The sequence below is a fragment of the Schistocerca serialis genome, chromosome 12 (assembly GCF_023864345.2).
Source record: "Schistocerca serialis cubense isolate TAMUIC-IGC-003099 chromosome 12, iqSchSeri2.2, whole genome shotgun sequence".
Lineage (NCBI taxonomy): Eukaryota > Metazoa > Arthropoda > Insecta > Orthoptera > Acrididae > Schistocerca > Schistocerca serialis.
The window spans coordinates 77,843,513-77,868,733 of NC_064649.1; the positions used below are offsets into that span (position 1 = coordinate 77,843,513).

Here is a 25,221-nt window from a genome sequence, read left to right on the forward strand (position 1 = left end):
ATGGGCAACTGTACCTGTACACGCCATCCAAGCTCTCTTTGACTCGATGCCCTGGCGTATCAAGGCCATTATTACGGCCAGAGGTGGTTGTTCTGGGTACTGATTTCTCAGGATCTATGCACCCAAATTGCGTGAAAATGTAATCACATGTCAGTTGTAGTATAATATATTTGTTCAATGAATACCCGATTATCATCTAGATTTCTTCTTGGTGTAGCAACTTTAATGGCCAGTAGTTTATATGCTTTGACTTTGTAGCGTCGTTGGATGACGTTCCGGACATGGGTTCGTATTTAAAATGTGAGCTACTAAGTCCCTTGTACAAGTTTTAGAAGTGTGTAACACGAATTGTGAGATGCAGCATAAGTAGAGAACATGAGCGCTCCTATGACACTTCCCCAGGGCTCTGCTGACAATACCAGTGTCTGCGATGTATACTCGCCATCCACGACAACATACTGGTTGTCTTAGCTAAAACTCCTTAGACTACTTTCAAGGTCGGCTCCGGCCGGTGTAGCCCTCTACTGTGACACACGGACGCAGACGAGTTTGCGCGCGTGAGGGACCCCTAATTTAAACGCTGCGGCATCTGACGGAAGAGAAGCCGCGGATGCCGCTTCCGGGTTGGAACGGCGCGGAGGTAATTCTCTGGGCGCACATCTCGCCGTGACGCCCCCGCAGGCTAGCGCGCAGGGTAGGGGAACTCTTAGCGGTGCGTGTGGTACCGACTCGCTCCGCGGGAGAAAGCGACCGCTATATAGCGCCTGCCGTGGCACGGCTAAGGCATCCGCTACTGCAGTGGCGAACCGGACGGACATGGGGATCCAGGTGAGTGCGTTTTCCTCCGCTATCCGAGCGCTGCACCGCGAGGCCGGAGAGCGTAGCATCCCGCGTTCCAGTGCGTTTTCCAGTGTTGTGAACGATCTCAGAAGAAGTGCAAGGTTCATAAACTGGTAACACTATTCTTCTTAGGCCTATCTGAATCTACTGCTGGATACAGCTCCTTTGTTATGGCCTCGTATGGGCCAGTCGGGTACCGACCGACCACCAAGTCGTCCTTAACCAATGGCGTCATTTTAGTGTGGTACGGAGGGGCGAATGGAAAAAACTGGTAGAAGCCGACCTCGGGGAAGATCAGTTTGGATTCCGTAGAAATGTTGGAACACGTGAGGCAATACTGACCTTTCGACTTATTTTAGAAGAAAGATTAAGGAAAGGCAAACATATGTTTCTAGCATTTTAGAGAAACTTTTGACAATGTTCAATGGAATACTCTCTTTCAAATTCTGAAGGTGGCAGCGGTAAAAGACAGGGAGCGAAAGGCTATTTGCAATTCGTACAGAAACCAGATGGCAGTTGCCGGCCGTGGTGGCCGAGCGGTTCTAGGCGCTTCAGTTCGGAACCGCGTGACTGCTACGGTCGCAGGTTCGAATCCTGCCTCGGGCATGGATGTGTGTGGTGTCCTTAGGTTAGTTAGGTTTAAGTAGTTCTACGTTCTAGGGGACTGATGACCTCAGATGTTAAGTCCCATAGTGCTCAGAGCCATTTGAACCATTTTGAACCAGATGGCGGTTACAAGAGTCCAGGGGCATGAAAGGGAAGCGTGGTTGGGAAGGGAGTGAGACAGGGTTGTAGCCAATCCCCGATGTTATTCAGTCTCTATATTGAGCAAGCAGTAAAGGAAGCAAAAGAAAAATTCGGAGTAGCTATTAAAATACACGGAGAAGAAATAAAATTTTTTAGGTTTGCCGATGACATTGTAATTCTGTCAGAGACAGCAAAGGACTTGGAAGATCAGGATATAAGATGAACATCAACAAAAGCAAAACCAGGATAATGGAATTTAGTCGAATTAAGTCGGGTGATGCTGAGGGAATTAGATTAGGAAATGAGACACTTAAGCTAGTAGATGAGTTTTGCTATTTGGGAAGCAAAATAACTGATGGTGGTCGGAGTAGACTGGAATGGCAAGAAAAGCGTTTCTGAAGAAGAGAAGTTTGATAACATCAAGTATAGATTTAAATGCCAGGAAGTTGTTTCTGAAAGTATTTGTATGGAGTGTAGCCATGTATGAAAGTGAAACATGGACGATAAATAGTTTGGACAAGAAGAGAATAGAAGCTTTCGAAATGTGGTACTACAGAAGGATGCGGAAGATTAGATGGGCAGATCACATAACTAATGAGGAGAAGAGACATTTGTCACACAACTTGACTAGAAGAAGGGATCGATTGGTAGGACCCGTTCTAAGGCATCAAGGGATCACTAATTTAGTACTGGAGGGCAACGTGGAGGGTAAAAATCGTAGAGGGAGACCAAGAGATGAATACACTAAGTAGATTCATAACGATGTAGGTTGCAGTAAAAGTACTGGGAGATGAAGAAGCTTGCACAGGATAGAGTAGCGTGGAGAGCTGCATCAGTCTCAGGACTGAAGACGATAACAACAACAACAATGGAGGGGCGTCGTTTCACACCACTCCCCCCCCCCCCCTGTTGTCGGTTCTGGAGGCCTTGGAATCCCTACTTCTCACTCAAATAGCTCCTGTTTTGACATCAGGAGATTGAGAGAACACTGTTCCAGTCCTCCCCTCCTGTGAAAAATTTTTGGCTGTAGCACCACTGAACATGGGTCCTTCATGGCAATCAGCCACGTTGATTACTCACAGCTGAATATAGGGCTCCTCTACACACTGAGATGACATGGGATTCTTCCTAATATCGTGTTGGATATCTTTCTGCCCAGTGCAGTGCAGCAACTCGACATAACATGGACGCCACAAGTCGGTGGAAATATTGAGCCATGCCACCTCTATAGCCGTCCATAATTGGAAATCGTTGCCTGTGCAAGATTATGTGTACTATCTGACCTTTCGTCGGCCGGTGTGGCCGTGCGGTTCTGGCGCTTCAGTCTGGAGCCGCGTGACCGCTACGGTCGCAGGTTCGAATCCTGCCTCGGGCATGGATGTGTGTGATGTCCTTAGGTTAGTTAGGTTTAAGTAGTTCTAAGTTCTAGGGGACTGATGACCACAGATGTTAAGTCCCATAGTGCTCGGAGCCATTTGAACCATTTTTTGAATCTGACCTTTCGATTGCGTCCCATAAATGTTCAATGAGTTTCATGTCGGGCGATCTGGGTGGCCAAATCGTTCACTCGAATTGGTCAGGATGTCCTTCAAACTAATCGTGAACACTTGTGTCCCTCTCACATAGTGCACTGTCATCCATTAAAATTCCGTCTTTGTTTGGGAACATGAATTTGCTGCAGATGGTCTCCAAATAGCCGAACATAGTCATAACCAGTCAATGATCGGTTCACTTGGACCAGAAGAACCAGTCAGTTCCATGTGAGCACTGCCCACACCATTGTCAACCCACCACCAGCCTACACAAGTGCTCTGTGGAGATCTTGGGTCCATGGTTTCCTGGCCTCTGCGCCACACTCGAAACCTACTCTTACAAACTGAAATCGGGTCTTATCTGACCACACCACTGTGTTCCATTCGTCCAGGGTCCAACCCACATGGTCAGTAGCCCAAGAGAGGCGCTCCTATCGATGTCGTACTGTCAGCAAAGGCACTCACGTCGGTCGTCTGCGGTCACAGCCCATTAACGCCAAATTTCGCCACATTGTCCTAACGGATACGATCGTCGTACGTCCGACATTGATTTTCGCCGTTATTTTACGCAGTGTTGCTTGTCTGGTAGCACTGACAACTCTGCGCAAGCGCCGCTGCTATCGGTCGTTAAGTGAAGGTCGTCGGCTGCTGTGTTGCCCATGATGACAGGTGAAGCCTGAAATTTGGTATTCTCGCCACACTCTTGACCCTGTGAATCTCTGAATACTGAATTCCGTAACTATTTCCGAATTGGAGTGTCCCTTGCTTCTAGTTCCAACTACTATTCCGCGTTCAGACTCTGTTAATTCTCGTCGGGCGGCCTTAATCGCGTTGGATATCTTTTCAGATGAATCACCTGAGTACAAATAACAGCTCCGTCGATGGGCTTCCCTGTTACAACCAGTGTACACGATACTACCGCCATCGCAATATGTGCATATCACTGTCCCATGGGTTTACTCCCCTCACGGTCTTTTTTTTTTTTCCTGGCACCATCCTCTCCAGTCGGCAGTTTCACGTCATCAAGCAACCTCTTTTGGGGTCTTCCAGAACCTCCGATGCGGTCCCATTGTCTCCAGTAAACAGTTCTATCGGGCCATCTGCTTTGATCTTATCTACTCGTCCGATTCAATACAGTTTCAGTCTTGCAATTCCCTTTAGGTCATCTGTTACGTTTGTTCTTCTCCTAGTGTCTGCCTATCGAATCCGATCCCTGACGCTGACTGCTACCATCTGTCACTCCATGGCTCGTTGCGTCCCCTGTAGTTTATGTTCATTTGTCTTATAGTCATTGTTTGCAGACCGTAGTTCGTAACTGGCAGTATACGCATATTGTTGGAACATGCTTGTTGGTCAGCATTAACGTTGAACACTGCCCAACTCAGTCCTATTGTGAGAGAAATTTTTTCAGTTTTTGTTATTTTTCCCTAGTTTAATCTTCGGGGCAAAGTAGATAATTGACTTACACCTTCTGTGAAGGGTGCTCCAGGAGGGACGGTAAATATTCAGTAATATGACAGGAACGATCATTCGAAGCAAAAAAGGCTAGAAAAATGCTAGTAATCATGGCCTTCAAAATTCATACCTTAATTTAATATATTTTGTATGGGATCTAAAATTTAAAAACGTCTCTCACACCGGCCTGATTTAGCTTCACTGATCAGGATAGTAAAAACATGCGTATATTAAAGGAATTTTCATTGACAAAGCAGGCTTATCACATTCACACAGTTCAATACTGTTCTATCCTGATTAAATTAAGCTTAACTTAAATTCCATAAGGCAGTGAAGCAATTTCGAAGTCTCGGTGCGACAAAAATTGTCAGTCGATCTCCTGGAAACATTTGTAATAAGTATTAACTTTCGGTGATCACATGAAGAAGACCGGAGATCTGCTGGTATGACCGTGTTAGCCTATTTATTTGAAGTAACTGGATATCTTGAGCATACAAAACGGCAGGTTCGTCCAGTGTAAATCAGACGTTCCCCACTGATCCCGTGCAACACAGCGTAGTAAGCAGACACTGTCAATAATAATAATCAGTTAAATAATACGCGAACACACTTACTTTAGTTTAGTTCATGTATTAAATTCCTTCTCATACAGAAGCTCATTAAGATGGCGACTAGCTCAACAATACATACATATACATTCTTCTTTCACGACTAATCGGCAAGAAGTCCCCTATTCTTTTCATAAGAGAAAACATAGATAGCAGAGAAGCTATTCCACGGAGTAAATGGACGCTCCAAGGAATAATTGGGTTTGAAACTACTTTGCATTGATAATCGGTAAGATAAGAAGAGATATTTCGAGATATGTACTGAGTTACATAATTAATAAAATTTCTGAAAATACACTCCTGGAAATGGAAAAAAGAACACATTGACACCGGTGTGTCAGACCCACCATACTTGCTCCGGACACTGCGAGAGGGCTGTACAAGCAATGATCACACGCACGGCACAGCGGACACACCAGGAACCGCGGTGTTGGCCGTCGAATGGCGCTAGCTGCGCAGCATTTGTGCACCGCCGCCGTCAGTATCAGCCAGTTTGCCGTGGCATATGGAGCTCCATCGCAGTCTTTAACACTGGTAGCATGCCGCGACAGCGTGGACGTGAACCGTATGTGCAGTTGACGGACTTTGAGCCAGGGCGTATAGTGGGCATGCGGGAGGCCGGGTGGACGTACCGCCGAATTGCTCAACACGTGGGGCGTGAGGTCTCCACAGTACATCGATGTTGTCGCCAGTGGTCGGCGGAAGGTGCACGTGCCCGTCGACCTGGGACCGGACCGCAGCGACGCACGGATGCACGCCAAGACCGTAGGATCCTACGCAGTGCCGTAGGGGACCGCACCGCCACTTCCCAGCAAATTAGGGACACTGTTGCTCCTGGGGTATCGGCGAGGACCATTCGCAACCGTCTCCATGAAGCTGGGCTACGGTCCCGCACACCGTTAGGCCGTCCCGCTCACGCCCCAACATCGTGCAGCCCGCCTCCAGTGGTGTCGCGACAGGCGTGAATGGAGGGACGAATGGAGACGTGTCGTCTTCAGCGATGAGAGTCGCTTCTGCCTTGGTGCAAATGATGGTCGTATGAGTGTTTGGCGCCGTGCAGGTGGGCGCCACAATCAGGACTGCATACGACCGAGGCACACAGGGCCAACACCCGGCATCATGGTGTGGGGATCGATGTCCTACACTGGCCGTACACCACTGGTGATCGTCGAGGGGACACTGAATAGTGCACGGTACATCCAAACCGTCATCGAACCCATCGTTCTACCATTCCTAGACCGGCAAGGGAACTTGCTGTTCCAACAGGACAATGCACGTCCGCATGTATCCCGTGCCACCCAACGTGCTCTAGAAGGTGTAAGTCAACTACCCTGGCCACCAAGATCTCCGGATCTGTCCCCCATTGAGCATGTTTGGGACTGGATGAAGCGTCGTCTCACGCGGTCTGCACGTCCAGCACGAACGCTGGTCCAACTGAGGCGCCAGGTGGAAATGGCATGGCAAGCCGTTCCACAGGACTACATCCAGCATCTCTACGATCGTCTCCATGGGAGAATAGCAGCCTGCATTGCTGCGAAAGGTGGATATACACTGTACTAGAGCCGACATTGTGCATGCTCTGTTGCCTGTGTTTATGTGCCTGTGGTTCTGTCAGTGTGATCATGTGATGTATCTGACCCCAGGAATGTGTCAATAAAGTTTCCCCTTCCTGGGACAATGAATTCACGGTGTTCTTATTTCAATTTCCAGGAGTGTATCACGGAGAGACCGCTGCAAGAGACATTACATTAAGATCACAGACACACACACCCTGGAAGACGACGGGTTGGCGTCCTCCTACCGACATGGTGATGAAGGTATCGCGATTCGTCAGACCATCCAACGCTCTGCCACTGCGCCATCGTCCAGTGCCGATGGTCAAGTACCCATCTGAGTAGTAGTTGCCGATGTTGTGGTGTTAATTCTGGCACACACCTAGGTCGTCGGCTACTGCCCAGCCTACGAAGTCCCACATCTGCAATGAGGGGTGGCCTCCCAACCCCACGAAGTCTGGGCGTGGTTTCACCTTGCTTTCGGCACGTGCTGAAGACACGCACCACAACATTTCTCAAACACCCGACAAGCTATACAGTTTGTGAAATGCTCGTGCCCGGCCTCCGGCCCGTCACAATATGCTCACCGTCAAACTCAGACAGATCGCGCGCTTTCCCCATTCTACACACGAACAACACTCTCACTGGTACTACTGGCCATTAAAATTGCTGCACCACGAAGATGACGTGCTACAGATGGGAAATTTAACCGACAGGAAGTAGATGCTGTGATATGGAAATGATTAGCCTTTTCAGAGCATTCACACAAGGTTGGTGACACCTACCGACCGATTTCACATACACAAACAGCAGTTGACCGGCGTTGCCTGGTGAAACATTACTGTGATGCCTCGATTAAGGAGGAGAAATGGGTAACATCACGTTTCCGACTTTCATAAAGGTCGGATTGCGGTTTATCGTATCGCGACATTGGTGCTCGCGTTCGTCGAGATCCATTGACTGTTAGCACAATATGGAATCGGTGGGTTCAGGAGGGCAATACGGAACGCCGTGCTGAATCCCAACGGCCTCGTATCACTAGCAGTCGAGATGACAGGCATCTTATGTGCATGGCTGTAACGGATCGTGCAGCCACGTCTCGGTCTCTTGGTCAACAGATGGTGACGTTTGCAAGACAACAACCATCTGCACGAATAGTTCAACGACGTTTGTAGCAGCATGGACTATCAGCTCGGAGACCATGGCTGCTGTTACTCTTGACGCTGCATCACAGACAGGAGCGCCTGCGATGGTGTACTCAACGACGAACCTGGGTGCACGAATGGCTAAACGTCATTTTTTCAGATGAATCCAGGTTCTGTCTACAGCATCATGATGGCCGCATCCGTGTTTGGCGACATCGCGGTGAACGCACATTGGAAGCGTGTATTCGTCATCGCCATACTGGCGTATCACCCAGCGTGATGGGATGGGGTGCCATTTGTTACACATCTCGGACACCTATTCTTCGCCGGCCGAAGTGGCCGTGCGGTTAAAGGAGCTGCAGTCTGGAACCGCAAGACCTCTACGGTCGCAGGTTCGAATCCTGCCTCGGGCATGGATATTTGTGATGTCCTTAGGTTAGTTAGGTTTAACTAGTTCTAAGTTCTAGGGGACTAATGACCTCAGCAGTTGAGTCCCATAGTAAAAAAAAAAAAAAAAAAAAAAAAAAAAAAAAAAGAAAAGACCTATTGTTCGGATTGACGGCACTTTGAACAGTGGACGTTACTTTTCAGATGTGTTAGGACCCGTGGCTCAACCCTTCATTCGATCCCTGCGAAACCCTACATTTCAGCAGGATAATGCACGACCGCATGTTACAGGTCCTGTACGAGGCTTTCTGGATACAGAAAATTTTCGACTGCTGCCCTGGCCAGCACATTCTCCAGATCTCTCACCAATTGAAAACGTCTGGTCAATGGTGGCCGAGCAACTGGCGCGTCACAATACGCCAGTCACTACTCTTGATGAACTGTGCTATCGTGTTGAAGCTGCATGGGCAGCAGTACCTGTACACGCCATCCAAGCTCTGTCTGAGTCAATGCCCAGGCGTATCAAGGCCGTTATTACGGGCAGAGGTAGATGTTCTGGGTACTGATTTCTCAGGATCTATGCACCCAAATTGCGTGAAAATGTAATTACATGTCAGTTCTAGTATAATATATTTCTCCAATGAATACCCGTTTATCATCTGCATTTCTTCTGGGTGTAGCAATTTTACTGGCCAGTGGTGCATATTTCGGGGCGTCTCCACCTCACAGCTTTTAACTATGAGCCGCGTCTGATCCATCCAATTCTGTCTAAAACCGATCGTAGACATGAATCCTGGGCAAGTGTCCCCTTCTACACTATAGACGGCGGCGGAAACGGTACCTTATGGATAACTTTGCACGCTAGCATCTCATAGGCTTCGTGATGCTACAGCATGTGCTGTTACTACCTGCCCTGCTAGCATATCGGTCGTAAACAGAACGGCGCCGCCACCCCACTCAGGCGTCCTGTTGACTTCGCCGACTCTACGTAGCGGCTGCATGTCACACCCCGCTGCGCCGGGCGGAAGTTGTCCCGCATGCGGGGTACGGCAGTTCCTCGTGCACAGCGCAGGGCGCCCGCTGGGTCCCACTTTCGCCGGCGACAGTATACAACACGGAACAGCCAGCCGTGTACTGTATGCAGCCAGTCGCTGCGAGACGCTCACCTCGTGACGTCATTCCGTCGGCCTCAGCACGCAAGCTGTCTCGAATCGTCCACAGTGCCGGAAGCCGCTGAGAACACGAGCGGTATACAAAGAGATGTCAAAAATAGTAAGATACCTCCAACTGCCGGCCGCTGTGGCCGAGCGGCAGCTCTAGGTGCTTCAGTACGGAACGGCGCCGCTGCTATGGTCGCAGGTTCGAATCCTGCCCCGGGCATAGATGTTTGTGATGTCCTTAGGTTAGTTAGGTTTAAGCATTTCTAAGTCTAGCGGACTGATGACCTCGGATGTTGACTCCCATAGTACTTAGAGCCATTGGAATCATTTTTTACCTCCAACCATCGTGTCGGAGTTCCTTTTGCCCGGCATATGCAGAATGGACTCTTCAAGTCGTTGGAAGACTGACCCATGCTCTCTCTACAACTGTCCGTAATTGCGAAAGTCTTACCGTTGCAGAGGATTTTGTGCGTGAACGACCTCTCGATTACGTCCCATAAATATTCAATACGATTCATGTTGGGCGATCTGAGTGACCCAATCATTCTCCCAAACTGTCTAGAATGGTTTTCAGACCAATCGCGAAACTTTGTGGCCCGGTGACATGGCGCATTGTCATCTGCAAAAATTCCATCGTTGTTTGGGAACATGAATATGAATGGCTCCAAATGGTCTCCAGGTAGTCATAACCAGAGAACCAAGTCCATTCCGTGCAAATACAGCACACACCGTTATGAGACTATCACCAGCTTGCACAGTGCCTTGTTGACACTTGGGTTCATAGCTTCGTGGTACCTGCACCACACTCAAACCCAGCCATCCACCCTTACCAACTGAAATCGGGAGTCCTCTTATCAGGCCCCGACTTTCCGGTGGTCTAGCGCCCAAATCGGGACTCATTAGACCGGGTCACGGTTTTCCAGTCGTCTAGCGTCCAAACGATATTTTCACGAGCCCAGAAAAGTCGCCGCAGTCGTGCTGCTGGCGAAGGCACTCGGGTCGGTCGCCTGCTGCCGTGGCCACACTGATTTCTGCCGTTATTTCACGCAGTGTTGCTTGTCTGTTAGCACTGACAACTCTACTCAAACGCTGCTGCTCTCGGTCGTTACGTGAAGGCCGTCGGCCACTGCGTTGTCCGTGGTGAGATGTAATGCCCGAAATTTGGTATTCTCGGCACACTCTTGACACTGTGGATCGCGGAATATTGAATTCTCTAACGATTTCCGAAATTGGATGTCGCATGCGTCTACCTCCAACTGTCATTCCGCGTTCAAAGTCTGTTAATTCCCGTCTTGCGGCTGTAATCATATCGGATACTTTCCACATGAATTACCTGAGTACAAATGACAGCTCTGAGAATATACTGCCATTTTGTGTCTTATGTACGCGATACTAACGCCATGTGTATACATGCATATTGCTAGCATATGAGTTTTGTCACAGTATACTGGAACGTACCCAATATAAAGCGAACTTATTTTTCTTCAATTTCTAAACGAAAAAATTCATTCGCCTTCAAAATGGCGTCATCGGAGGCGGTACGGAGGGGTATATGGTAGCACACAGCTCTCCCGGTCGTTGTCAAGTTTCTGCAGCTTGCAACTGAAACCTTTTTTTTTTTTTACTAAAATAACTGTATGGCGAAGACCGGGAGCTTTAGAGTGCTTCAAGCGTTTCCAAGATGGGTGAGAAGGCTTTGAACATGTCTTATCCCCCGGAGGCAATTCAAAATCAAAAACGAATGATTCGATCTGACCACCGCTTGAGTATTCGATCGATTGCAGAAACTGTAGGAATTCATCAATAATACGTAACGCAAATTTTACGCAAACGATTTAATAAGAGAAAAGTGTTTGCGAAACTGGCGGCGAATACTCTCACGACCCAACGAAAAGAAGCTCCCGAAAATGTTGTACCGACACTCTGAATGCCATAGAAAATGATTCCAGTTTCGTGGAAAGAGTGATAAAATCTGCGAATCTTGGCTAGTGGGAGAGTCTGCTAGCAGCACCAGCTCAAGCAACCATCGTGACGTTTAGTGGGAACAGACAGGACAACTAAGTTGTAATTTTTAGTAGATACAGGGTGTTTCAAAAATGACCGGTATATTTGAAACGGCAATAAAAACTAAACGAGCAGCGATAGAAATACACCGTTTGTTGCAATATGCTTGGGACAACAGTACATTTTCAGGCAGACAAACTTTCGAAATTACAGTAGTTACAATTTTCAACAACAGATGGCGCTGCGGTCTGGGAAACACTATAGTACGATATTTTCCACATATCCACCATGCGTAGCAATAATATGGCGTAGTCTCTGAATGAAATTACCCGAAACCTTTGACAACGTGTCTGGCGGAATGGCTTCACATGCAGATGAGATGTACTGCTTCAGCTGTTCAATTGTTTCTGGATTCTGGCGGTACACCTGGTCTTTCAAGTGTCCCCACAGAAAAAAGTCACAGGGGTTCATGTCTGGCGAATAGGGAGGCCAATCCACGCCGCCTCCTGTATGTTTCGGATAGCCCAAAGCAATCACACGATCATCGAAATATTCATTCAGGAAATTAAAGACGTCGGCCTTGCGATGTGGCCGGGCACCATCTTGCATAAACCACGAGGTGTTCGCACTGTCGTCTAAGGCAGTTTGTACCGCCACAAATTCACGAAGAATGTCCAGATAGCGTGATGCAGTAATCGTTTCGGATCTGAAAAATGGGCCAATGATTCCTTTGGAAGAAATGGCGGCCCAGACCAGTACTTTTTGAGGATGCAGGGACGATGGGACTGCAACATGGGGCTTTTCGGTTCCCCATATGCGCCAGTTCTGTTTATTGACGAAGCCGTCCAGGTAAAAATAAGCTTTGTCAGTAAACCACATGCTGCCCACATGCATATCGCCGTCATCAATCCTGTGCACTATATCGTTAGCGAATGTCTCTCGTGCAGCAATGGTAGCGGCGCTGAGGGGTTGCCGCGTTTGAATTTTGTATGGATAGAGGTGTAAACTCTGGCGCATGAGACGATACGTGGACGTTGGCGTCATTTGGACCGCAGCTGCAACACGGCGAACGGAAACCCGAGGCCGCTGTTGGATCACCTGCTGCACTAGCTGCGCGTTGCCCTCTGCGGTTGCCGTATGCGGTCGCCCTACCTTTCCAGCACGTTCATCCATCACATTCCCAGTCCGTTGAAATTTTTCAAACAGATCCTTTATTGTATCGCTTTTCGGTCCTTTGGTTACATTAAACCTCCGTTGAAAACTTCGTCTTGTTGCAACAACACTGTGTTCTAGGCGGTGGAATTCCAACACCAGTAAAATCCTCTGTTCTAAGGAATAAACCATGTTGTCTACAGCACACTTGCACGTTGTGAACAGCACACGCTTACAGCAGAAAGACGACGCACAGAATGGCGCACCCACAGACTGCGTTGTCTTCTATATCTTTCACATCACTTGCAGCGCCATCTGTTGTTGAAAATTGTAACTACTGTAATTTCGAAAGTTTGTCCGCCTGAAAATGTACTGTTGTCCCAAGCATATTGCAACAAACGGTGTATTTCTATCGCTGCTCGTTTAGTTTTTATTGCCGTTTCAAATATACTGGTCATTTTTGAAACACCCTGTACCAGCTCTGACGTTTGTGTACTTCCTAAGCGCCTGCCGTGGCAACCGCGAACCGTGCGCAAATTACGACTTAGCAGCTGCAAATGGTGTAAGGTGCCAGGATTTGGGAACTTACGTGTTAGCTTGTCAATATTAGTATTAATAATAAAGAGACTGGCAACTGGCAACTTTGAAAACTAAGCGCCAATCCACCCACCCACTAGATTGGTTCAATTTCACCGAGACCGAAAAGATCTCGAAAGAGCAACTCAACATTCGAAGTGATGAAGTTTTGTTTCCGATATTCATAAAATTATGTTTCTTTTCTGGATTCCTGAAAGTTGAACTATTAATCAAGGTTACTACCTTGAGGTTCTTGCTCTACTCCGTAAGAAAATAAGAAAAAAAGACCCGAATTGTGGACGAACTAGTCACGGGTCCTGCATCAAAACAACTCACTTGCTCATACAGTATCGTCTGTTAAGAAGTTTCTACCGAAGTTCAGCATCCCATTGTTAAACCACCCATCTTATTCGCCTGACCTAGGACTATATAACTGTATGTATTCCCTAAGGTCAAATATGCATGAAGTTAGTCCGGTCAGGTTGGTAATCCCTATTATAAATAATGTAAAATTTATTCCTGCGATAGGTACACTTTATCAGAAACTGTTGGAAATAAAAATTTGTAAGACATATGTCTTCTAGGTTACACATTTGGTACCACATTTTGTACTCAGCTTAGTGTATCCTGTAGTTTTGAAAAAGTTCTAAAAGTAGAAGCTGACGAAAAGTACACGTAAAAAATACGGAAAACATCCATGAGAGTTGTCAATGCATTCTAGCCCAATAAGATGGATTGTCTGCATGCTCTACCATATCATATTGCAATGCCCGTTTTCCTGCTCGTTGCTCTGTCTTCCTTTATCTGAATTCGATATTTGGTTTTCTTTCACTACGAAACGACCAACTGTTCGGAGCAGTTTTTTCAGGGCTTCACACCTCGCAATATTTCTTTCACGCTACGTTACCACAGCATTAAAGACACCAAAATGCAGGGTACAAGTTGACACAAACACTGTTTTCGGAATTATGGCACAGATTACGCTGTTGATGGACTCTTTGCGATTCTAGGCGCCGCTATGAAGTCATTTCTTCGGCAGACTTACATCCGACAAATGTCTTGAAAACTTCTCTCAACACCTCCACTGCGGCAAAAGTTATAGCTCGTCTGTGAATAAATTTCTCGCCATTATTCTGTGCTCTGTTGCATTTTCACCTTGAATCATTTTCTGGAAGGCTTTTATCATCCGTTGAAGAGAGGTGAAACAAAACTGCCCATACAGCTTTTCTCGTCTCCTACGATGCTAACATTTTGCCTCGTGATCATGTCATAGTAGTTTTGGATTTTATCTATGATAGAATCTGAGAGTTTACTCTTACCACAGAATCGTCTTCCTCCTACAAATTACTTTCCCTTGTATGCAGTTTCCAGTCGATGCAGCATTGTACGCTTTTTTACATGACCTATGCACTTCAGTTTAATGATAGCTGCATTGTCTCCATAAGGCTTCTCTTCCACAACTGCTTTGAAAGCTCTTTAGTCACCATCTCCAAAATTCTTCAACTGTTCAGATTCTTAGAAAATTGTCACGCCCACACAGTGTTTTCTTTAAACGAATAAACAATCCAGAAGTAAGGCAATAATATATATATATATATATATATATATATATATATATATATATATATATATGTATGTATATATAGGGTGTTACAAAAAGGTACGGCCAAACTTTCAGGAAACATTCTTCACACACAAAGAAAGAAAATATGTTATGTGGACATGTGTCCGGAAACGCTTACTTTCCATGTTAGAGCTCATTTTATTACTTCTCTTCAAATCACATTAATCATGGAATGGAAACACACAGCAACGGAACGTACCAGCGTGACTTCAAACACTTTGTTACAGGAAATGTTCAAAATGTCCTCCGTTAGCGAGGATACATGCATCCACCCTCCGTCGCATAGAATCCCTGATGCGCTGATGCAGCCCTGGAGAATGGCGTATTGTACCACAGCCGTCCACAATACGAGCACGAAGAGTCTCTACATTTGGTACCGGGGTTGCGTAGACAAGAGCTTTCAAATACCCCCATAAATGAAAGTCAAGGGGGTTGAGGTCAGGAGAGCGTGGAGGCCATGGAATTGGTCCGCCTGTACCAATCCATCGGTAACCGAATCTGTTGTTGAGAAGCGTACGAACACTTCGACTGAAATGTGCAGGAGCTCCATCGTGCATGAACCACATGTAGTGTCGTACTTTTAAAGGCACATGTTCTAGCAGCACAGGTAGAGTATCCAGTATGAAATCATGGCGCTGAATCGAGGAAGTACAGTACATACTGACGAAACTAAAATGAGCTCTAAGGTGGAAATTAAGCGTTTCCGGACACATGTCCACATAACATCTTTTCTTTATTTGTGTGTGAGAAATGATTCCTGAAAGTTTGGCCGTACCTTTTTGTAACACCCTGTATATATGTACACTCCTGGAAATTGAAATAAGAACACCGTGAATTCATTGTCCCAGGAAGGGGAAACTTTATTGACATATTCCTGGGGTCAGATACATCACATGATCACACTGACAGAACCACAGGCACATAGACACAGGCAACAGAGCATGCACAATGTCGGCACTAGTACAGTGTATATCCACCTTTCGCAGCAATGCAGGCTGCTATTCTCCCATGGAGACGATCGTAGAGATGCTGGATGTAGTCCTGTGGAACGGCTTGCCATGCCATTTCCACCTGGCGCCTCAGTTGGACCAGCGTTCGTGCTGGACGTGCAGACTGCGTGAGACGACGCTTCATCCAGTCCCAAACATGCTCAATGGGGGACATATCCGGAGATCTTGCTGGCCAGGGTAGTAGACTTACACCTTCTAGAGCACGTTGGGTGGCACGGGATACATGCGGACGCGCATTGTCCTGTTGGAACAGCAAGTTCCCTTGCCGGTCTAGGAATGGTAGAACGATGGGTTCGATGACGGTTTGGATGTACCGTGCACTATTCAGTGTCCCCTCGACGATCACCAGTGGTGTACGGCCAGTGTAGGAGATCGCTCCCCACACCATGATGCCGGGTGTTGGCCCTGTGTGCCTCGGTCGTATGCAGTCCTGATTGTGGCGCTCACCTGCACGGCGCCAAACACGCATACGACCATCATTGGCACCAAGGCAGAAGCGACTCTCATCGCTGAAGACGACACGTCTCCATTCGTCCCTCCATTCACGCCTGTCGCGACACCACTGGAGGCGGGCTGCACGATGTTGGGGTGTGAGCGGAAGACGGCCTAACGGTGTGCGGGACCGTAGCCCAGCTTCATGGAGACGGTTGCGAATGGTCCTCGCCGATACCCCAGGAGCAACAGTGTCCCTAATTTGCTGGGAAGTGGCGGTGCGGTCCCCTACGGCACTGCGTAGGATCCTACGGTCTTGGCGTGCATCCGTGCGTCGCTGCGGTCCGGTCCCAGGTCGACGGGCACGTGCATCTTCCGCCGACCACTGGCGACAACATCGATGTACTGTGGAGACCTCACGCCCCACGTGTTGAGCAATTCGGCGGTACGTCCACCCGGCCTCCCGCATGCCCACTATACGCCCTCGCTCAAAGTCCGTCAACTGCACATACGGTTGACGTCCACGCTGTCGCGGCATGCTACCAGTGTTAAAGACTGCGATGGAGCTCCGTATGCCACGGCAAACTGGCTGACACTGACGGCGGCGGTGCACAAATGCTGCGCAGCTAGCGCCATTCGACGGCCAACACCGCGGTTCCTGGTGTGTCCGCTGTGCCGTGCGTGTGATCATTGCTTGTACAGCCCTCTCGCAGTGTCCGGAGCAAGTATGGTGGGTCTGACACACCGGTGTCAATGTGTTCTTTTTTCCATTCCAGGAGTGTATTACAGATCATTAAAAAGGGGATATTCTGTAAGCTAAGGTCGATGGAAACAACAAAAATTTAAAATTTCAAGATTTCAACTGGTACCGAATCCCTTGAAAGGAACAGGATTTCAGTCCATTGAAGCAGTGATAGAAAATGCGGAACGCGTCCTCAAAGCGTTCACAGAGGAAGACTTTCACCACTGTTTCCATGAATAGAAAATTCGTACGGAGCGTTATAGGGATATAGGAGGGCAGTACTCGTGTATTGAGGATGACATAGGTGGATACGTGTGTTTTTGAAGTAAAGTGTTTTACAGTAACAGTCCCGTTATTTTATAGTCAAACTTGTATTTTTAAGTAATGGATAAATATATCCAAATAATGAGCAGCCAACTGCCTAAAAGAAATTTGATTTCTTAATAGGTTTCACTAAGTGCCTGAAACAGGTTAACAAAGTAAATTTCTTTTACGCAAAAAATGGTTCAAATGGCTCTGAGTACTATGGGACTCAACTGCTGAGGACATTAGTCCCCTAGAACTTAGAACTAGTTAAACCTAACTAACCTAAGGACATGACAAACATCCATGCCCGAGGCAGGATTCAAACCTGCGACCGTAGCGGTCTTGCGGTTCCCGACTGCAGCGCCTTTAACCGCACGGCCATTTCGGCCGGCTCTTTTACGCAACTAGGTAATGATTATTTCCATATACACTGAAGAGCCAGGGCAACTGGTACATCTGCCTAATATACTGTAGGGCCCCGAGAGGATGCAGAAGTGCTGCAACACGACGTGGCATGGACTCGATTAATGTCTAAAGTAGTGCTGAAGGGAACTGACACCATGAATTCTGCAGGGCTGTCCATAAATCCGTAAGAGTACGAGGGGTGGAGATTTCTTCTGCAAGGCATCCCAGATATCCTTAATAATGTTCATGTCTGGGGAGTTTGGTGGCTAACGGAAGTACTTAAACTCAGAAGAGTATTCCTGAAACCACTCTGTAGCAATTTTGGACGTGTGGGATGTCGCATTGTCCTGCTGGAATTGCCCAAGTCCGTCGGAATGCACAATGGATATGAATGGACGCAGGTGATCAGACAGGAGGCTTACGTACGTGTCACCTGTCAGAGTCGTATCTAGACATATCAGGGGTTCCATATCACTACAACTGCACACGGCCCACACCATTACATAGCCTCCACCAGCCAGAACAAACCCCTGCTGGGATGCAGGGTCCATGGATTCATGAGGTTGTCCCCATACCCATACACGTCTATCCGCTTGATACAGTTTGAAACGAGACTCGTCCGACCAGCAACACGTTTCGAGTCATCAACAGTCCAATGTCGGTGTTGACGGGCCCAGGCGAGGCGTAAAGCTTTGTGTCGAGTGGGCGTTCGGCTCCGAAAGTCCATATCGGTGATGTTTCGTTGAATGGTTTGCACACTGACACTTGTTGGTGGCGCAGCATTGAAATCTGCAGCAATTTGCGGAAGATTTGCACTGCTGTCACGTTGAACGATTCTCGTCAGTCGTCGTTGGTCCTGTTCTTGCAGGATCTTTTTCCGGCAGCACCAGTGTCGGAGGTTTGATGTTTTACCGGAATCCAGATATTCACGGTACACTCGTGAAATGGTCGTACGGGAAAATCCCCACTTCATCGCTAAACCTGACATGGTGTGTCCCATCGCTGGTGCGCCGACTATAATACCACGTTCAAACTGACTTAAATATTGCTAACATGTCATTGTAGCAGCAGTAACCGATTTAACAACTGCACCAGACACTTGTTTTGAAACGTCGCTTTAGAAAAATTGTAAATGACTGTGCTTAAACTGACACACAATATTTTTAGCGCAACGCAATCTGACTTTCAATAATCCCTACAAAAGAATGGCCCTGACTAACAATAACCTATACCTTTCATGACTCACTCACCTGACAAAAATCTTCGTTACTGAAACTACTGCAATACAGCGAGCGCCACTACTGCCAGCTAAATAAAAGATTCTAACTACTGAAGGCACTAACTACTGATAGGCATAGTTAGCAAATGGAAAGATTTTGATAAAGAACAAACAATGTATTTACTTTAATAGTGTTCAAAAGTCATAATATATATATATATATATCAGTTCATGACACCCAGTCTTACAAATTTACTGTCTCTGATGGACACACGTCCAGATCATCCGCTCTCAAAACTCCGCCATCTCTCTCCCCACATCCACCACTGCTGGCGGCTCACCTCCAACTGCGCAACGCTATGCGCTGTTAACAGCCAACTGCCCAACACTACAATAGCGAATATTACAACAATGCCAACCAGCCACAGACTGCACACAGCACAGCCAGTGATTTTCATACAGAGCGCTAAATGGCGTTACCAACATAAAAACCTAAACAGCCTACTTACAACCTGCCTAAGATCGCGTAGGGCCCCCGCTGGCACCCAGAAGTGCTGCAACACGACGTGGCATGGACTCGACTAAAGTAGTGCTGAAGGGAAATGACACCATGAATCCTGCAGGGCTCTCCATAAATCAGTGATATTACGAGGGGGTTGAAGTTCTCTCCTGAACAGCACACTGCAAGGCATCCCAGATATCCTTAATAATGTTCATGTCTGGGAAGTTGGTGGCTAACGGAAGTGTTTAAAGTCAGAAGAGTGTTCCTGAAACCACTCTGTAGCATTTCTGGACGTGTGGGGTGTCGCACTGTCCTGCTGGAATTCCCCAAGTCCGTCTGAATGCACAATGGACACGAACGGATGCAGGTGATCAGACAGGATGCTTACGTACGTGTCAACTGTCAGAGTCGTATCTAGACATATCAGGGGTTCCATATCACTACAACTGCACACGGCCCACACCATTACAGAGCATCCAACAGCTTGAACAGTCCCCAATTGACATGCAGGGTCCATGGATTCGTGAGGTTGTCTCCATACCCGTACATGTCCATCCGCCCGATACAATTTGAAACGAGACTCGTCCGACCAGCAACACGTTTCGAGCATCAACAGTCCAATATCGGTGTTGACGGGCCCAGGCGAGGCGTAAAGCTTTGCGTCGTGCAGTCATCAAGGGTACACGAGTGGGCGTTCGGCTCCAAAAGTCCATATCGGTGAAGTTTCCTTGAATGGTTCGCACACTCACACTTGTTGGTGGCGCAGTATTGAAATCTGCAGCAATTCGCGCAAGATTTGCACTGCTGCCACAATGAACGATTCATTTCAGTCGTCGTTGGTCCTGTTCTTGCAGGATCTTTTTCCGGTACCAGCAATGTCGGAGGTTTGATGTTTTACCGGATTCCTGATATTCACGGTACACACGTGAAATGGTCGTACCGGAAAATCCCCACTTCATCGCTGCACCTGAGATGGTGTGTCCCATCGCTGGTGCGTCGACTATAATACCACGTTCAAACTGACTTAAATATTGATAACCTGCCATTGTAGCAGTAGTAACCGATCTAACAACTGCACCAGATACCTGTTTCTTTGGGGCATCAGTTTATACAACTATAGTTGGTGAAGGTGGATAAAATACTAGAATGGATAAATTAACTGTGCTGGTGTTTATGTTTATTCTAAGCGTCAACAAAAAATTCCGGACTCGGCACAGAAACGCAGTGATGTTACGCTCTCCGGAATTTGTTGTGCTCTCGGAGTTGCTTGTTCTCTTGAGTATGGAGCGCTCGTGTATAATGTGTGCACTTCACGCGGCCAGCGACTCGGAATATTCCTGCTGGCGATCGGCGTTCTCGCCGCCGCCTCCGCCGCACGCAGCACGGAGAAGAAAGCGGGGGCGGTGGTGGAGGCGGAGGACCAGGAGGCGGCAGCCACCAGCAGTCAAGAGAAGAAGCGGGAGGAGCAGAAGGCTAGCGATGAAGAGGGCCGAGGCGAAGGCGAGCGCCGGCAGGACAAGCGGGAGCTGCACGGCGGCGGGGGATTCGGGGGCGGCGGAGACTACGGCGGCGGACACCACTTCGGGGGCGGTGCCGACTTCGGGGGCGACGGATCCTTCGGCGGCCACACAAGCTTCGGGGACGAGACGGCCTTTGGAGGCGGCAGTAGCTTCGGAGGCGGTAGTGGCTTCGGAGGCGGCAGTGGCTACGGTGGCGACGGAGGATTCGGAGGCGATGCAGGATTCGGAGGCGGTGGATATGGCGGCGGTTATGGATATGGTGACAAAGGTGTGTATACCTGTGGGTTTCTCGAACTGTTGCATAGGAGCTGTTCCTATTTCTTCTTGTTTCTCCTTGACTGGATGGGAGCAGGTTTGCGAACTTCTTGCACCCCAATTCAGAGCAGTTGTCCCCTGCTTTATCTGCACGCAAGACGCGCATAACCTGTAAGCATTTATTTCTCTGAAGTGTTAGGAAGTGCCGGCCGGTGTGACCGAGCGATTCTAGGTGCTTCATTCTGGAACCGCGCGACCGATACGGTAGCAGGTTAGAATCCTGCCTCGGGCATGCATGTCTGTGGTGTCCTTAGGTTTAAGTAGTTCTAAGTTCTAGGGGACTGATGACCTCAGATGTTAAGTCCCATAGTGCTCAGAGCAATTTTTTGTTAGGAAGTCTTCAAGAATGAAAAATCATTCTGCAGTTGTATCTGCTCTGATTTGGACTGAAACCTGGGACCTTTGCTTTCGCAGGCAAATGCTCTATCGAATCGACTACCCAGGCACGACTCACGCCCTCTCAGCTTTACTTCCGCCATTACCTCGTCTCCTACCTCCCAAACTTCACAGTAGTTCTCCTAGATACCTTGCATGACTAGTAGTCCTGGAAGGATGCAGCAGAAGAAATACACAGTCCAATCACACCACCGCCTATATCCAACGTTAATGTGCGATAACGACTCGCAGACTGCAGGTGGGAGCAATAGCAGTGGAGGGTATGTTGTTGTTATGGTCTTCAGTCCAGAGACTGGTTTGATGCAGCTCTCCATGATACTCTATCCCTTGCAAGCTTCTTCATCTCCTAGAAACGCATTTCTTGCCATTGCCAGTCTACATTTTATATCCTCTCTACTTCGACTATCATCAGTTAGTTTGCTCCCCAAATAGCAATACTCATTTACTACTTTAAGCGTCTCATTTCCCAATCTAATTCCCTCAGCATCACCCGACTTAATTCGTCTACATTCCATCATCCTCGTTTTGCTTTTGTTGATGTTCATCTTATATCCTCCTTTCAAGACAATATTCATTCCATTCAACTGCTCTTCCAGGTCCTTTGCTGTCTCTGACAGAATTACAATGTCATCGGCGAACCTCAAAGTTTTTATTTCTTCTCCATGGATTTTAATTCCTACTCCGAATTTTTCTTTCGTTTCCTTCACTGCTTGCTCAATGTACAGATTGAATAACATCGGAGAGAGGCTACAACCCTGTCTCACTCCCTTCCCAACCACACTGTATTGCCTCGAATTTCTTAGAAAATTCTTCATTTAGATGTCCTAATTTTTCAAGGTTGAAGTACTTTCCATATGTCACGTCATTTGCGCGGGGAAAGCTGTTGGATGTGGTTCCTGAAAGAAAGTAACTCAGTAACTAATTTGTGCGTACTAACACTCAAATAGAAGGTCCTAAGGATCTGTAAACAACAAAAATTGTCCAAGCTTCTGTTCGTATAAAAGCACTCCGTCTTCAGGCCACGAGTGGCCTACCGGGACCATCCGACCGCCGTGTCATCCTCAGAGGAGGATGCAGATAGGAGGGGCATGGGGTCAGCACACCTCTCTCCCGGTCGTTATGATGGTATTCTTGACCGAAGCCGCTACTAATCGGTCGAGTAGCTCCTCAATTGGCATCACGAGGCTGAGTGCACCCGAAAATTGGCAACAGCGCATGGACGCTGGATGGTCACCCATCCAAGCGCCGGCCACGCCCAACAGCGCTTAACTTCGGGGTTCTCACGGGAACCGGTGTATCCGCTGCGGCAAGGCCGTTGCCGTCTGTTCGTGTAAACTGCTCATTAATCTTTACTACATACGCAAAAGGCTCTTCTGCATGCCACAAGCTTGAACGGATCTACATCTAACCAATACAGTTACTGGTCTGTGTGGAAATCGATGCTGTTATTCACTGTTCCTTTCGCACGTCCCACAGGTCACCACGAGCACGTGTCAGTGAAAGACGTGCCCTCGACGACGCTGACGAAGAAGATACCGGTGCCGGTACCTCAGCCGTACCCAGTCCACGTCCCAGTGCCCAAGCACGTGCCCTACACTGTTGAGAGGAAAGTGCCCTACCCTGTTAAGGTACCTGTCGACAAGCCCTACCCAGTACATGTGCCCAAGCCGGTGCCGTACCCCGTCACCAAGGAGATACACGTCCCAGTCAAAGTTCCCGTCGAAAGGCCAGTCCCATACAAAGTTCCTGTGGAGAAACTGGTCCACTACCCTGTGGAAGTGAAGGTGCCTGTACCCAAACCTTACCCCGTACACGTGGAAAAGCCATATCCGGTATATGTGGAAAAGAAGGTACACGTACCACACCCGTACCCGGTGGAGGTCAAGGTTCCAGTACCAAAGCCCTACAAGGTCCCAGTCAAAGTCCCGATCCACGTACCGGTTGACAAGCCGTACCCAGTCCACGTCAAGGTTTTCGTCGAGAAGCCGTACACTGTGGAAGTACCTAAGCCATACCCAGTCGAAGTTAAGAAACCGGTGCCCTATATAGTCCACAAGCACGTGCCATACCCGGTGAAGGTCCCCGTCGACAAACCGTACCCTGTCGAGGTGCCGAAGCCGTATCCGGTTGAAGTCAAACAACCGTACCCGGTGGAGATAGAGAAGAAAGTACCACTAGAGGTGGAGAAGAAGGTACCTTATCCAGTGAAAGTGCCAGTCGACAAGCCTTACCCAGTCGAGGTGCCAAAACCATATCCAGTAGAGGTGAAAAAACCTGTACCTTATCATGTAGAGAAGCATGTACCTGTCCCAGTTAAAGTTCCTGTTCCCAAGCCTGTGCCATATGAGGTCGTTAAACATGTGCCGTACCCAGTGCACGAACATCATGAAGACTACCATCATGAAGACCACCATCATGAAGACCACCATGGTGGATATGAACACCATGATGCAGGGTACTAAGCGAAAATCCATTACCCTCACTGCAAGCATTCTAGGAATGATACGCCAAGAACTTTTCTGGTATTACTCGTTACAAAATGTGCTAATTATTCCAGAGCTTTGGAATTAGAAGAGTACAGGGTGAAGCATATCTGAGCTGGTGCTAATCTAACATTCAGTCTAATCTGAGGTTAAGTTTAAACTCCCACTTATTTTTCTTCAGTTACATGAGTTAGTGTAAATACAAATAAATTACTGAATGCCGTTTGGAAAGTTCAGCAATAGACCTAGGTACTGGGTACTGGCAGGAATTTTTCAGTTGTGATTGCGGATTGAAAGAGCGATAAATGTTTGTTCTTTAATCATATTCTCCTCCAATAATGCTGTCCACTAACTTTTCAGCCGGAGGATTAATAGGTGGTCAGTTAAACTCGTGCAGCCTGTTGGGATTGGAGACAGAATCTGTTACTCAATCAGGTAATTACATGACCTACAGCTCTAGTATTGCTTTCTTTCGTAGTTAATCACATCCTCATTTGGTGGTGCACATAGTTAGTACAGTATACCATGCACCAGAGAAGCTACTTATTCAACATGCAAAGAAACCAAATTCACAGCCAACAAAATATTTTACTGCTTGATTGTAAGCATAGAATAGGTGGGCAGTGAAAAGATCCGAATTGGCAAAATACAGCATTCGACGAGACTGGTGCTTCAACATGTGCATTGAGCATTTATTAGGACTATCTTAGATGGTTACTTAATTTTCTTTTCCGAGGGAGGGGTTAAAAACAGTGTTCCCACGTACATACAACTCAGCTCCGCTTCCCAGGAGAGAGACAACGGAAGCAAGTTTTGTAGGAAATGGACAAGGCTCAAAATGGAACCACTATCTCGTTCTATACAGGACATGTTAAATACCCGCCTTGTTGAAGGCAAACCATTTTACTGTCCAACAAATCCCATCACTCACATTAATGTACATTGAACAAAGCTTGAATGTAGCTGTAAGATACCAGCATATTGATCCTGGAGAAATAGTATTCCACAGTAACTCGTGTAACTGGCCAGAGTTTTTAACAGTGAGCTCATAATCCCAATACTAAATGGCTTAGAAATAGTGGTCTCTACCTGATAAGCGAGCTGTCTG

At 47.6% G+C, this 25,221-nt stretch overlaps 1 protein-coding gene and 1 pseudogene across 1 annotated transcript; one reads left to right on the forward strand and one right to left on the reverse strand.

Annotated features, from left to right (window-relative positions):
• The first annotated feature begins 816 nt into the window (after window positions 1–816).
• On the forward strand, window positions 817–24,092 carry LOC126427946 (uncharacterized). Its single transcript, XM_050089837.1, has 4 exons — window positions 817–828; window positions 20,587–21,187; window positions 23,107–23,444; window positions 23,481–24,092. The coding sequence occupies exons 1-4, from the start codon at window positions 817–819 to the stop codon at window positions 24,090–24,092; spliced, it is 1,563 nt and encodes a 520-aa protein (XP_049945794.1).
• Window positions 22,834–22,950, reverse strand: LOC126428572 (5S ribosomal RNA; annotated as a pseudogene).
• Window positions 24,093–25,221: the final 1,129 nt, after the last annotated feature.

Excerpts from the sequence above, each read along its gene's own strand:
- LOC126427946 (XM_050089837.1), top strand. Across the intron at positions 21,188-23,106 it reads TTATGGATATGGTGACAAAG|GTCACCACGAGCACGTGTCA; the intron begins GTGTGTATACCT and ends CACGTCCCACAG. Across the intron at positions 23,445-23,480 it reads CCAAACCTTACCCCGTACAC|GTACACGTACCACACCCGTA; the intron begins GTGGAAAAGCCA and ends GTGGAAAAGAAG.